General features: G+C 38.0%; 1 protein-coding gene across 2 annotated transcripts in view; it reads right to left on the bottom strand.

The window, feature by feature from the left end:
- The window catches only part of ME1 (malic enzyme 1), a 154,925-nt gene that overhangs the window by 20,530 nt on the left and 118,770 nt on the right, over window positions 1–15,625 (bottom strand). For both annotated transcript variants that reach the window (XM_058020521.1, XM_058020522.1), the window contains exons 8-9: window positions 6,171–6,268; window positions 4,276–4,389 (exon numbers count right to left, since the gene is read on the bottom strand). In XM_058020521.1, coding sequence (XP_057876504.1) covers window positions 4,276–4,389; window positions 6,171–6,268 — 212 coding nt within the window. The remainder of the gene's footprint in view (window positions 1–4,275; window positions 4,390–6,170; window positions 6,269–15,625) is intronic.

Below are 15,625 nucleotides of genomic sequence, written 5' to 3'. Positions count from 1 at the left end.
GCAAAATGAAATCCTTTTATGTGATTATCTACCAGTTTACTTGGTTACCTCTATTATAATTAATCAGGACCATAAAAATTGTTAAATTTTTGGGATCTGTTTCAGTCTTCCTCTGATATAGAAGATCAATATTCTGAGGCCTTCAGCCATCAGACTTCAGTGAATATTCTTGTGCTTGTCATGTAGGGTTTAAGATCACACATCCAATGGATATTTAGAATACAAATCATTCAACTAGACACAAATGTTACTGTGCTGAACTAGAAAGAATAGAGTGCAAAACTGTCCAAAGAAACATTTCTCCATGGTGACTTACTCTTTAAAATTAAGGGTGACATTCATCCCTCTGCAAAGGAACAACTTTTGTGCACTAGAGAGTATGTGGTGTACAAAAATGCCTTGCAAATTATAGAAAAACTTCACTGCAAGAGAAGCATGTTTGGCAGCACAGGAGCAGCCATCCTTGGCAGAGGTGGGGGGAAGTTTCTACTAAGTCCATTTAAATATTAAAAATGCCTTATTAACTGTATCATATTCCTAGGAAGTTCCAAGAACCCTCTTGCCTATCACCCTACCCTGTTCTTGGCACTGCCTTAGAAAACAAAACAAAAAGCAATAAAAAGCCTTTGTAGCACATTATTGAAATGCTCAGACAATGGTGAACCTCATGAATATCCCAACATTCTCATATTCTGCCTTTCCTCAACCAGTTGACACAAAAGAATTTACTGTCATGGACTAAGACTTGGCTACTAATACAGTTACACATGACACTGTGGCAGCTTTAAAGGAGACCCAAAATATGTTCACCACACATCACATATTTATGTAACCTGTGGAATTAACAGAAAGAAAAATAAGGGAACACTGAGAATAGGGGAATGGAATGTGGGAGACATTACCCACTTTATATAGGTAAATATATATTTATCAGACAGACTGTGATTGTGTGATAATTCAGAAATTCAGAACTAAAGATGAGTCCCAACTGATTATGTATAATCTTCAAGTACACAAGAGTGCAAAACCAACTTACAGTGTCTCTTAATTAAGCATTAAAATTTCCATTTGAATGCACTGGGATACTTAAGACAGTACGTTTGAAAAAGTCACACAATTTTAAGTATACGATGTACAAAACTTCCTCACTCACCTTTCGAAAACAGCTTCAAAAAGTGAAAGCATTCTGAACAAACTTTAAAAGACCAAACAACAACCCCCAACTGGTATCTACAACACTGTAAATTCTCTAGGAGGAATTACAGAACACAACTATGGACAGTATAACAAACACAGCTCTATCACCAGCTCTTTTACCACAGCATAGCAGAAAAGTTGGTCATCAGGCTTGGTTTAATGAAAACAGATGGTTCCCATGGGGGGAAAATAAAATTAACAGGAGAATGAAAACACAGCTGCACTTGAACTAAAATTAAAAAGCCACAAAGGAAAAATTCAGCAACAAAAGCCTGATAAGTGCCTTCGTGGCAGCTTTCAAGGGTGAGGAAAGAAGCAAAAGGTGGAAACTGCAGCCAGGTCAACAACAGTTCCCAGGTTATTTTTCTTATAACTGGTTGAAATTCTACAGAAAGTAGATGAAAGGAGAAACAATATTTAAATCTGTAATAACACACTGCAAAATTAATGATCAAAGGCCAGCACAGAATATAAATGATGTAAAAATTAGTTTAGTTGGACAAAGTAACTGCTGAGTCTTCAGCAATTCTGTTATTTCTTATACTGCTAAAGGAACTGATCAGAATATTTCTAGTACTTAAAAGGTCTCCCTGCTTCACATAGAATTCTCTTGATCAAGCAGGTTTCAGTGAGGCAAATTTTAAGGGACTCTTATCAGGTTTCCATTGATACACGTCTTTAATATTAAAAAATATGTGTCAGCATAGTTTATACAAAATTTGATTAACTGGTGATCTAGGCTCTGATTTTGGTAATTCTTACCTTTGCAATAATGAAAGGGTTTGTAATAATAGAGTTCTGATTTTGTTCTCATAAATCTTCCTCACTTTATTTCTCCTATCTTATTTCTACAAGTTTGGAAAGTTCTTCAAGAAGCCTTGTAGCATTTTTTTGCAATCAGCTAAAGCCAAAATTAATTTCCTAAGTGGACCTAAATCACAGCATTCTCTATCAGGCCAGAAAAAGGTACCCGGAATAGTTTAATTATTTACTCACTGTATATATAGCTTCCCAGCAGTTAAATCTCAAGCCTCTTGAGGCTTACATTGTATTTTCTTTCTTTGCAGGGAGAGTATTTTGCCCATTTTTTTTTAACTTTTCAGTGGGGGAACATTTTGCTGCAGAAGAAAGCCAAGAGAGGACTTGCAGAGCCCTATACCAAGGACATGTTTCCTTATGTCGGCCCAGGCCTTGCACTGACAGATGTCCCTCAAACACAACACAGCAGCAAGCCCCCACCCATTCTCCAGCCCCTCAGGACAGCCAGATGGGAAAACTGGTGCTGCCAGGTCTTCCAGGAACACAAGCAATGACCTGAAATATGCACCGTCGGTTCCTGCTGCTTGCATCAACATCTGGCCACAAATTCAGCCCTAATCTACCTCAGACAGCTGTTATGTCTGGCGATCACAAACAGTTCACAAATACACTCCAGGCAGGACATGAAATTCAGTGGATTGCTTTTTGGACAAAACCCAAATTAAAGCTCCACCAAGAAGAATAAGCAGAGGAAAGGAACATCGAGGCTGTGTGAAACGCTGATTGGTTTTGGCTCTGCTTGAGAGTGCAGAAGCTCAAAGGTGGTGAGGAAAGAATGCAGTCACCGAGTCACTAAAAATTTAGAACCTATGAAAGGAATGAGTCTCTGCTTACCAAGAGCAACAGCCCAGATTCTCAGCTGACTGGCAAATTAGCAGTGAGAGGTGTGAAGAGACTGGGACAAGAAACAGGGAGCGAGAAGAAAGTAGAAAGGCTGGTTAGCCTCCTTGGCTGGATGGACACGCAGCAGAGACCTCTTTTACTGCTTCAGGGCTGTAAACCTCCTACACTTCTGCCCCTGTTTGTTTCCTCAATCACCAGGAGGTGATTTTAATTCAATAGTATAATTTGATATGCCCAGTTTCTATGGTGAAAGAAATGGTGCAACCAATTACTCTTAGGCAACCTCAAGGTTTCTGCAGCCACAGATAATACACAAGCCTTCAGTCATTTATGTTTGGAGATAAAATCACTTCAAAATTATTAGATGAAAACCAAAAGGATTAAAAATACACATTAAACAAACAAAAAAAGCACCAGAGGAAAAAAAAATCTGTGTCCTAGCTACCTGCATTCCTCTGTACCTGATCAGGCTACCTTTGTGCCTTCTGGCAAGGGATGACCAAGATGACCTTGGTATTATTTGCCCATCTTGATGTCTATGATTGCACTATTTTCCCTTTAACACTATGAGTTAAAGGTGCTGTGATGCTGTTCAATAAGCCAGCAGACACTGCCTGCAGAATGCATCCTCCTGATGCACAGCTGTGTGAACCACAAAAGACCTTTAATGTCAGACAGCCAAAGAACACTGTGAAGTGTGGTACCAACAAGGATGACCACAAATACTTCAAACCAACCAGCAAGGTGAAAAAGCAAAGGCAACTGGCCTCTCATCTATTTCATTTAAGTAGTTCACAAACTATTAAATACATAACCACCTTTTAAAACACACCAGTTTCTTTATTCTGGCACATGGAATTCATATGTTTCTTTATTTTGGCACATGGAAGGAATGAGGTAAGGGTGACTGATGAAGTCTCTCAGCAGCTTCAAATTCTGACCAGTGTTGATAGCACTGCAGACCACAACATCTGCAACATGAGCTGTATCACTGGGCAGAGCAGCTTTTTGTTGCAATGCATCTCAGTTCTTGCAGAAGGATGACTTGCTTGCTATCCTAGTAATGTGCCTTTACATCTTTGTCCAAGACTGTGCTAACAAATAGTAGTCGCATTTAGATGGGAAATATTAAACCCTGAAGTTGGACATTTCTTTTCTTACACGTTTTTTAATGAACTGCTGAAAAATTTTCTTCATTATGTGCTCATCTCTAATAGAAACAGAACAGGAACTCCAAGCATAATCATCCCACTGGCCAGTCTGTCATTAATCTAATAAACTTAAGAAAAGAAAAACAACTCACTATCCCAAGAGAGATATTTTTGCAGTTGCTTTCACAAAGAATATGTCCTTGTCTTTATCTACAGAATGCAAGTAAGTGTCGTGATATTTAAAGTAATGACAAAATTGTATTACCTTTACAACTAATCCCTTCGAGTCAACCAACCAAATTCTTTTGATAGCTGCATCTTTGGATAGCCCTTCTTTTTCCATTGCCATAAGAATGAGGTTTGCTATCCCCAACGCAGCCTGAAGAAAAAAGAAGAAAAGTTAAGTCCAAAACAAGAAATGAAAGAAATCCCCAGCTCACATGTTTCATTTACCTACTATTTTAGATACGTTTTCTAATTTTAATAAACAATAATATGGAATCATTATTTTTTCATAAAATAAACCTAATGAACTGTAGCTACTATTTGGTAATTATAAACCATAACACAGAAGAAGAGCATAGATAAATCTTAAATCATATAGATAAATCGTAGCATAGATGAATCTTCAGATGGCTCTTAGAGTGTGGAGAGCACAATAAATGTTGAGGCTGGAAACTAGAAAATGCTAGAACTAACATTTGTTCCACATAATGACAGTTCCAGCCCTGGAAGTGTGCCAGGTTGGACAACAATCTGGTCTAGTGGAAGGTTCCCTGCCCATGACAGTAGGGGTCAAACTAGATGATCTTTAAGCTCCCTTCCAATCCAAACCATTCTATCAGTCTATGATACTCATCTCAGAATACAAGAAATATGTTTTGTTCTTTGAAATTTTTGTAATTTAAACTAAAGGAAATAACAGTCTGCATGCCAGAAAGTAAAACACAAGAGCTTTTGCTCTTATCTTTTTCTAAGACGTCCATCAGAAAGGTAAGTCTCCTTTTACCTACTATTCATGTGTTTTGTAACTCTAGACTTGGCTGTGCTCCCAGTCAAAGCAGGGGAAAGAAAAACTCATGTATCAATCTTTTGCCAAAACTTTTTTCATTCTTACTGGATTTTATAATATTTCATCCAACAGATTAAATGCCATACAGGTACAGATTGAAAACCAGGCATCAAAACAAGCCAACAAACTGGCCAATATTTCTGATTACAGACCCATACATGTATTTTTTGGGTACTGTTTCTTGTTCTTTATCACTGATTTTCGCTGAGAACCAAGTGAGATTTTCCTTTTTTTGCTAAGAAATAGTTAGTTTTATTAAGAAACAGCTCCTGCAGCAGGGGTGATAGCTACCATTACCTCTTGGCAGCAACAGCCACAGTAAAACTATTGACAAAAAAATAAAAATCAGACCATTAATTCATCTGCTTGTTGAAGATGGAAGAAAACCAGGGGAAGGAACTCTAGAAAGATGGATAGTCTTGATGCAGTAAGGTGATGACACGACAGATATGGATACAAGCCACTTGAAAACTGCAGACATAGCACCAAATATTTAATGAAATTAAAGAAGCCAGCATGGGGTTGTAGGCTTCATACAAAAGATGACAAGCCATACTGTAGATAAGTACAGCCTGCACTTGTGTGTCAGCAGCGTAGAAATTAATACTCAAAAATTAGTATTAAAAAATAGTCTGCATAAAGATCCTCAGAAATGGATGACCTTAATATGCAGAATACTGAAAAACTATATTCAATTCAAAAAAAACCAAAGGGGCACTTCTTACTAAATAATGCTGACTTGGATAAATATGTTAAATTTACTTTCTCCGCTGTATTTCCTCATCTGTCAAAAAATGTTTTGCTTGGTTATATCAAGAGCAGTTCAATAATTTACAGTGGAAGAGCTAAAACTTGAAGTTCTAAAAAGAGAGCAGATCTCCAAAAAATGTCTTACAAAAAAGATGAGGCTTCACCAGATGATCACAGCTTTTTCTGTGAGTTTACATTTGAACTAAAAACCAACTTTTAGCAGGTGTTAGTAATTATTCTATTCATTTAATTGTCTTGTTTATAGGACACATGTAAACTCAGTAAATATTAATAAAACTCATCATAGAACAATTTCCCCAATGTATAAAAACACCTACCTCTCCAGCTCCCTGGAACAACACTGTGTGATCTGACAGTTTGTTCTTGGTGATACGCAGAGCTGCAAGAAGACCTGCAACAGCAACAGATGCAGTTCCTGAAATAAAAAAAAGAAAAGAAAAAAAGAATATATCTGGTTATTCTTAAAAGAATTACAGAACTTTACATTTTAAGTAATGCCACAGCATCTTTTGGCTAAAAGATACAAATACTGAGGGTGGTAACAAACAGTTGACTGGAGTTAAGAGTTTGTTTTACAAAAGTTAAATGTAAGTGACAATATCACTTTAACATTAAATAAAATAGACTGATTCTATGGATGGGTATAATGGCTAGGCCATTCAAACTCTTGTAAGATATTCTAGTTATGACCTTTTTTAGAACGAAGGGTGCGAGAGTCCAGAGAGAAATATTTTTAAGAAATCCAGATACTGAAAATTAGGTTACTGGTTTCATTCTTTAAATAGATATACTTTCAAGTACAGTAAAATATAAGGTTAAAATAAAACTTCATTTCTCATGGGGAGGTTGTCAGAGTAGAATATCAAACTGAACATTTACAGAGAAGCTAAATCACCTGTAAGAATTAGGCCAGCTTATTTAAGACTTGAGCCCACTGTGACAGGAGTTTCAGTTTAGTATCTTCTAAAACATTTGGAGGCACCTTTCAAATCTTTGAATAATGCCACACAGGGAAAAAGGCTAACATTTAGTTTTATGATTTAGCCTAGGGAGGTCTTTTTCCTCCAAATCAGAACCCCAGGAAAAAAGATACCTGTCTGTCTTTGAATGGAGAAATTTTGGTCCTCATTGTGAGAAACAGCTATTAATAAAAAGTAGAGCAAGAAAAGAATTCAACCAGGCATCTAACTCAAATTTGTTCACAGTGGCAGAGTAAATCTAACCTCTGTGATTGCTGACATATCTTTGCCTAACTTGTCCTTAAGGTCTTCTTTCAAATACTCTTATTTGAAAGAGCTCAGCAAGCTATTCCAGTGCTTAACTGTACTCAAGGTTGAAAATTTCGTATCTAAACATTTCTTTTCTTCTTCTATTTCTTTTTAGCCTCTTATCTACTACTGGAAAGCCTGTTACTTTGCAAAAAGTAATTTATTATATTTGAAGACTGATGGTGTTCCAATCAGCTTTGCTTATCTGTAACAATACCAATTCTCCCTTTCTTTCAGAAAGTTAAATTTTCTTAACTTGAATCACTGCACCCAAATTGATACACTGCACTGCAGGTGAACTGTCAGCACTGCTGAGTCCAGCTGTCAGCCTCTGTCGTGCTCAAGGAAGTGATGTTTGGTCACCAGGAGCTCACATCTGGCTCTTCTGACCAAAAGACTGAAGGTGACTCCTTCTCCCCAGCAAAGCCTACTGGAAGGGGAAGACCTTCTTTCATGTGTTTGTGACTTCATGCAACAAGCTTGTATTTTTCACAAATTATTATCATCACTAAAGCATAAGGTGAGCCTACAAAAAAAAAAAAAAAAATCAGACTCTATTCCTGCAAGGAACTTAGTGGACAGGAATATAGTAGTGAGGTAGATAATACCTCCAGCAAAGTTCTGGATTTAGAGGAGATTCTGAAGAACCAATTGCAGACAGCACTGATTTCTCTAGGACTGAAAAAGCTGTCCAGATGCTAACAATTAGGTACTGAAAGTCAAAACATGGGTTTCAACAGTCTTTGAAGATTTATAATGCCTATCTGATTCAGAGAGAGCTGGACCAGAGGGAGATGAACACAGGCCCTGCAATGTCCAGTTCCAGGAATAAGAAGTGAATTCTTCCCTTTCTGGGCAGCAGCTGTCACTGACTGACTCAAGGAAATCAAAGACAAGGCCATGAATTATTTTGAGAAGCCTGCAAGAACTTGCAAGAAGGGGATCTGCTGGCTCCTACAAGTCTGTTCCTGATCACCACTGCCCTATCTGCAATTGCCTACACGTCACACAGTTGAGGGGAGAATTCATATTACTACTGATTCTTTCTTCATAAAAAGTGTGAAATGGCTATGATCAGCCTGACAAAAGCACTTGGCCCTGAATCTGCATAATGGACAGTTGCTCTCAATAAGCAGCTCCTCTAAATTTGCTATTCACAAGTCTATTTTCTCATTAACAAGGTGAATTTTAAAGCTGAGATAGCAGTAATCCCCACATTAAACTCTGTGAGATGCTCAAAACAGGCATTCATACTTAAGGCACACAGACCATTGATTGTCAAATATATGTAGCTAAAACTACAGGACCTAAAAGAACAGAAGTAGTAAGAAGCCTGGTACTGGCTTCTTTGTATTGTACTTTCCTTCAAGGACATCATTTGGGTGTTGAAGGCCGCGTTTGAATCTACGGTTTGTAGGTAGGATCATCTAAGTTTCAAGAACGGTTACTTTTTCAAAGCTAAAAGGTAATGCTTGATAAAATTTAAGAGCACATTTTAAAGTTAGAAAGTCACTTTTTGAAGTAAATCCACTAAAACAGTTAAAAAACATGTGTCTTCAGAATTATGTTTGTTACGTGCTTTTTTTTTCACTTCAATCATCAGAAATACAGAACACCTTGTTCTCAGCCCACTTAATGATTTGACCATAAAAATACGGCATTTTTTACTTCTTTAGTCATTTTTATGACTTGTTCTGTCCCTGACTTCTAAATAAAAAATCTTTAAAATGGTTCCTCTGAAGCATGGCTTTGGGAACAATAACCATCAGACAGTGAGATACTTCCACCTCACAGTCTCCCAGAACTAGCTTGTTTCTTTCCCAGATGAAATTAGTCTTCCTCAGGCAAGTGCCAAGCTGGCAAAGACCAAAAATGGCAAAAAAAGAGAAGTAAGAGTGTGCTCTCAGTTTCGCTTGGTATTCTACCAAACAATCCTCATAACCAGCAAGAAATAAATCCCATGGTCTCGTTGGATGCCAAATTCTTTCTCCTATTTCATTTTACACAGCTGGGCTTGCAGGGGAGGAGGAGGGAGCCTACATAACACAGCCTGTTCCTAGGACCATCAATCTGGTCTCCTGAAAAGGAAAGCTGAGCTGGAGAACTATAAGATCCCTGTTTTCCTTGAGGTTGTGGTCATCACAGCACCCTGCCCCCATCAGAGGAGTTCTCAGAGAGCCATGAAAGCTGCTCTTCAAGCTGCTTTGTGGTGACAGAGTCAAAATGAAACACCAGAGGTTTATAACTAATGGGAATGCTGGGATACCACTTCTCTTCACGGCTGATGTACTGTTGCTAAGCTTGTTAGCCAGAAAAATGGACTGTCATTAAGTATTACCAGCTGGGACATTTTTACAAAATTTGTCACTACATGATCTTCTGCTTTAAGGAGAAATAGAAGATACGTGAAACATAAATAAAATCCTGCACTGAATGTCAATACATTGTGCATTGAATATTTGCATAGGATGTGAGCTACTGTTACCTGTATGTTCATCATGAGGGTGATTCAGAACAAAGTTTATAACAGCAATAGATAAAGGCTTAAATATGACTTTTCTCTCAAATCACGAATTGCCCTAAAAAGGGTGTTTAGAAGTATTCCACACCAATTTTATTCAGCCTTTTGACTCTGAAAGGAATAATAAGGCAGTTTATTAGATTACTGAACCCACTATCACTGCTGCTGGCAGTGGCTGTCATCACTCCTCGTCAGCAGCTTCCCTTTTTCCCTCCCACTGAAGGGGGGCACCGGCCGCCTGAATGGCAGATCTGTTTAACCGGAACTGCTCTGACTAACGCCATGACCTTACAGTTCACCCTGAATACTGGCTCAAGCTTTTGAAATTAATCAAAATGCAATTCACATCCATCTGCCAAGGCAGATGCAAACCACTTTTTGTGGACATCATGAGGCACAAGCAGATTTTTGTCACTTTTCTGACTGTCATCGCTGTAGGAGGTGGAGAATCAGTTTGGCCAGAGCACAGGTTAAATCCTTTGTGTGCAGGATAAGATAGACATTGTTCGAGAACATGATTTTGAAAACCCATTTTATTCTCCACAGATTTCTAGAATATTAATCAAAGCAAATTTAACAAAGGATAGTTTCCTAAAGCAGTGTCAACTGCTGCAACAGCAAATATTTCATTATAGTTTTTTAGGAAGGTAAGTCATGTCTTGTATAAACACAATAGATGTGAAATATCAAGGTAAACTATTCTATACCAAGTCTTCATTTTCTGTGCAAGATTATTTAGCCTTGTTACAATAAACTGCACAAATGAGCATGAATATGTTAAAAGAGATCCACAGCCTTTTGAGGCTGACACACTGTAAATGCCTGGGAGCACAGACTACATTTTCAGCAGATACAATTGAACAAAAGACTTGGGGGGAAAAGCCCCAAAATGTGAGGAATAAGAACTTAGTTTATATTGCACGAAATTTAATTTAAATTAGTGAGAAAGGGATTATTGCACTGAAACCTTTGTCCATTATTTAAGTTTCAAAAAGTAAAACTTGTAATCAAGTGCTAGTAGTTCCTTTATGTAATTTTACCTATCTCATTTTAAAAAGCTAGCAAACAATAAGAGGGAAGAACTTTCTACAGCACATCCAAAAACCTGAGGTATTCATTCTGGACTAAAAGATTAGGAAGTGGTAAAAGTAAAATTCATATTTCTCAATACACAGCATAACAGAAATCACATGTTAACATTGCCAGCTATCCAAATAGCACTTCACAGTGTGCCAGGGAAAAAAATCCATTCCCATCTCCTACACATACAGGAAAAAAGGGGAGTAAAGATCCTATGGAAAAGGTGAGATCTCAGTTGCTAGCGAGGCAAATGCTACAGCTGTGGGCAGTTGAAAAGGCCCCTATTTTATGAGATGGGAGCTCCTTCTTCTTGCCATGAATGGGCTTCTCAAAGCTGCATGTGCACACTGCCCTGCTCTGCAGCAGGCAGGGGAAAGAGGGGAAAGGCTGTAGGCAAGGAGAAATGCAGCCTGTCTAAAACACCAACCATCTGGCATATTTGGGAAAGGATACAGAGTCCCAGCAGCACAGGATGGCGGGGGCTGGGAGGGCATTTAGTGTGACACCCTGCTCAAGCAAGCACCTGGAACCACCTGGAGCTGGCTGCCCCGGAACAGGGGGAGAATGGATTTCTTTTTTAAACCCATAATGAGCAAAAAGAGAAACAGAGGAATACTTGTACATAAATGAGCTTGTGTATACATACGTAAAATTACACAAAAGCTACAGTAGGGTATTTACTTGAAAACATACTGATTTCAATCTAAATTTATCACTGAGTAACAAAGAGGTGATATCCTTAATATACCGAAAGAAAAATACACTTCACATAACCCTACAGCATATGTCTCAACAGGATTTTTTAAAAACTATTTTATTTTTAAAATTATTTCATTTTAAAATCTCAGCATGTTTCACTTGAAAGCCAATGCCTCTGAAAGTAAAGCACGTGTCTATGAAAGAAGTTTTCTACAGTTTGCGTATCTTACCAGAATTTGAGATATATGATATAAATATCTGAACTATTATATGTCATTCCACTCTGCATTTTTCAAAATCCTGGTCAGAGAAAGAAGTGGAAGCCCCATGCCCATCACAACTGTAACAACAAATCCAAAATCTTCTCTACAATTCTACAATTTCATTTCAAGAAGGGAAACTTCCAGGTACCAAATGTATAAATTTTTATATTGATGTCAAAAAAAATTGAGTCTTAAAAAGTACAATGTTCGTAACACAGAAATTCTGATTTCTGAGAATGGCACTGATTTAACATTGAATTAGTCACAACATAACTTCCAGGTATAATTTTCCTGGTTATTCAAATGGCAGTCTGCTGAACACTTAACATACATTTTAAATAAAATCAAAATACAAAATGAAATAATTATGTTATGTGTGGTCTACATTTTTTACTTTACGTCTCTTTCTTTTCATAAAATGTTGATGCAATCAAACAACACAGCTGTTCAAAACTAATGACATCTAAGGTCACGATGGATACTGAAGTTAATTCCAATCCAGTGCAATCTCTCTGTGTAAATATTTTTATTGGCATAAAATACAGGCCCTGTGTCCATTGTGGGGGAAAGCACTGCAATTGTGGGTACCGTGAAGCTACAAGACCTGTAACTTCAGTATTACAGAGCAGATAAACATTATTTAATGTAGATTGTGTTATACTACAGAAGTTTGTCATTGTCAATTGAGACAATTTTTAAGTATAGAGGGGGGAAAAAGATGAAAAGAATGTAATAATTGAAAAAATTGACCTACATAGAGGCAGCAAGGCAAGAGATATTTATGCCACTATTTGAAATGTATCCATGTCAGCAGTGATTGCAACCAGTGACCACATGATAAGCACCAAAAGAAAAAATGCACATCTCTGAAGACATGCAAACATGCCTTAAGCCACTGACTGTGCCCAAGCAGCAAAACCTCTTCCAACAGACTCACCAAAGTCAAAATGGGTGAGGAAAGAGAGCATTGTGACACCCTGGGTTTGTGAAGGGCAGGAAGGTGTGGCCCAAGCCAACCCCACCCACAAGCAGGATTTCAGCACAGCCTTGTACCTAGGACTTTGGTTTTAGCAGGTATTAAGAGATTTGTTCAACCTCCCTGCAGCAGGGAAGGGAACTGGTTCGTTTCTTTGAGGAAATTTTAAACTGTGAATCCCAAGCCTGCTGCCTTCAAGGGCAATCACCCCGACAAACAGCTTTGTTTGGCAACACAGGTCCCATGGGTCCATTCCCAGGAAGGGGTTGGAAAGAAAAAAACCATCACATATCAGATCTTTTAGAAAATTCCACCCTTTCCTCATGACACGTCCTTCCCTAAGTATATTGGAGATGAGCAAAGCTAGCAATCTGACCTAATTCTAAATGTTGTGAAGTTTGCCATTACAAAATTAATTCATATTTCTCCCATATGGGAACTGATGATCAAACCCCCCCCTCAGTTTTGGAAAAGGTTCTCTAATAGCTAACAGCAGATAAAAGTATTTGTTTTAAACCAAAGGCTTTCTCTGATTTTCATTTCCAATAATCTGTCTCAGTATTTCAGAGAGAGAGGAAAAAAAAGCACCAAGCTGATTTGTGGTTAGAAAAAAACCAGAGTGGAATCCAAGGGAAAAAGTGAATATTTTCTCCCTAAGGAAACATTGCTATTGTGTTTGTAAGAAGATATTTTGAAAATACAGATATGGAGAAATTATTGTAATTTCAGAGGGAAGAAATTCACCACCTATCCAAAACCAAAGATGCTTTCTAAAATGCTAAAGTACAAAGAACTTTATTATTCCAATACAGATTTATACCATTTGGTCAGAATTCTGTTCACCTTTTTCTCAATTGCTTGTGTACAGAGAGGTAATGTAGAAAAAGTGACAAAGCCTTCTGCAGAGTAAAGGATGTGACCGTACTGTAGCAGGGATTGAGACTGTTTCCAGAAATTCTTAATTATGTCTATAGGTGATCCTTAATGGTCAATCTTTAGTGGTTTTCTGTGCCCAGTGTTTTGGCAGACTTTTTCCAAATGTTCTGCATTGTCAGTTAGGGGCAGGCTGACCCTGTGTAAATAGCTGTGAGCTAAGAGAGGGCAACTGCATTTGTCCAAGTCAGTACTTGCAGATGGGTATATGCAGCTTGCCACGTTTTCTTTATCTATTTTAGTGAATGTCAAAAATCAGGATCATATATTAGGGTATTTTTTAGACTTGAGATACTGAAAGGTCCTCATTGCATCACTAAGATATATAAAAGATATATAGGGATCCTTTCTCGGGATATCTTATATAAAGAAAGAAATCCTCAAGTCTTTCTATAAAAGATATTAAACATTTCTATGGAAGATATTAAACACTTCTTTTGATCTTAAAATAGCTTTCTCTTGAAAAATATTAGTGCTAGGAGAAACTATGTTTAAAATACTATGTAAGCATTATCTTCAGAAGATGATGGCAAATTAGATGCAGTGTTATATTCCTTTGCTTTTATTGCCTTGGCACAACTTGTCAGCTTTACTGTTGCAAAAAAACACAACTTGCATACAGAGAAAGCCACTCTTTCAAGTAGCCTGGAAAAAGTCATGCTATTTATAATCTGAAAATCTCAAAGGATTGATAAAGCAGTTCACACCATCCATTCTCATTATAGTTGCTAGGTGAAAGATCCTTAGGGTTTATAAAGCTGGAAGAGGAAGAGTGATGAAAGATCATTGGGCTCGTATTCTACTTCCAGACTACAGGAGAAGATGATATGCTATGAAAAAAAAAGCTACTGAAGGTAACTACAGGGATATGATGACAAATGACAGAAACCAGAAATAAATGCATCCACTTTCACCCCTTGGAAGCTACACAGATATTAAGGATGGAGATCGCCCAAAAGTCACAAGCATTGTTTGTGAAAATATCAAAAGCCCCATAAGCACAAATTAGATTGCAGAGAACAAATAAATTAAAAGGCTGTACTTCTAAGGAAGGCTGATAGCTGCTACAGCAGATGAGACAAAAGCCAAAGGGATGCCTTCCAACACTACTGAATGTCAAGACACTTCCTTCCAAGGTGCAGGAGAGAGAATGAAGTGGTTTGAAACTGCAAATACACAAAAGGCCTCGTCAAGTAAGTTTACTTGTAGTTGGTACACTTTTGCTGAAACACTCCCATTTCTCTGAAACCACATTCTACTTGAGTCTCTTTCTGATTTGGATTAAGGACCTTCATACTGCAAGAAATTCCCTGTGGGAACCAGGCCTCTAAACAACGACGGAAACTTCCAGATGCTGTTTGGCCTGCTAAAATGAAGTGCTGTAGCCATGGCTACACTCAGACCCTTCAGGGTAGGAAGCACCACGCTTCTTACAAAAGGAAATGACATTTTGTAATTAGTTTATTTCCCATCTGGGAGGTTGTTCTCCATAATCTGTTTCAGATGCATAAGTAGAACTCAACCAGGCTTATAACAGGAACAAGGTTCATGTGGATAGTCAAATCCCTAACACCAGAAAGACAAGGACTATTTGAATCCACTGCCATGGACACTGAGTCACTAAAATATGACCTAGGTCCCAAGCATGACTCAATAAGGACTTCTGGAAAACTCCAGCTCTTAACAGTTGGCTTAAAGTGTAACTGAAAGCCATGAAAAATATATACAGGTTAACTTCCATTTCTGACGTGTCACTGCTGAGACCTTCATATACCCAAGGGAACATCAGGAATAAGAGGTAGCTGGATACCCAGGGCCCTCTCTGGATACCTCTCTCCAGCAGCTCATCTGACTTCAGACTGCTCTCAAGGATGGAAGCCACTGCCCTAGATAAAGTTATTTTTCAGTGCTCTTCTCTGACCAGATATAAGGCAACCTGAGTAGTAGCATACACCACTTCAGCCCTACTTGTCTGTCTTCTTGGGAGGGAGGGAGGGACAAGATGCCTTTTTAGACTGAGCACTGGGGAATT

The sequence above is a fragment of the Melospiza georgiana genome, chromosome 3, assembly GCF_028018845.1.
Source record: "Melospiza georgiana isolate bMelGeo1 chromosome 3, bMelGeo1.pri, whole genome shotgun sequence".
Lineage (NCBI taxonomy): Eukaryota > Metazoa > Chordata > Aves > Passeriformes > Passerellidae > Melospiza > Melospiza georgiana.
The sequence above is the reverse complement of the archived record's forward strand: the minus strand, read 5'-3'. Positions and strand labels throughout refer to the sequence as shown.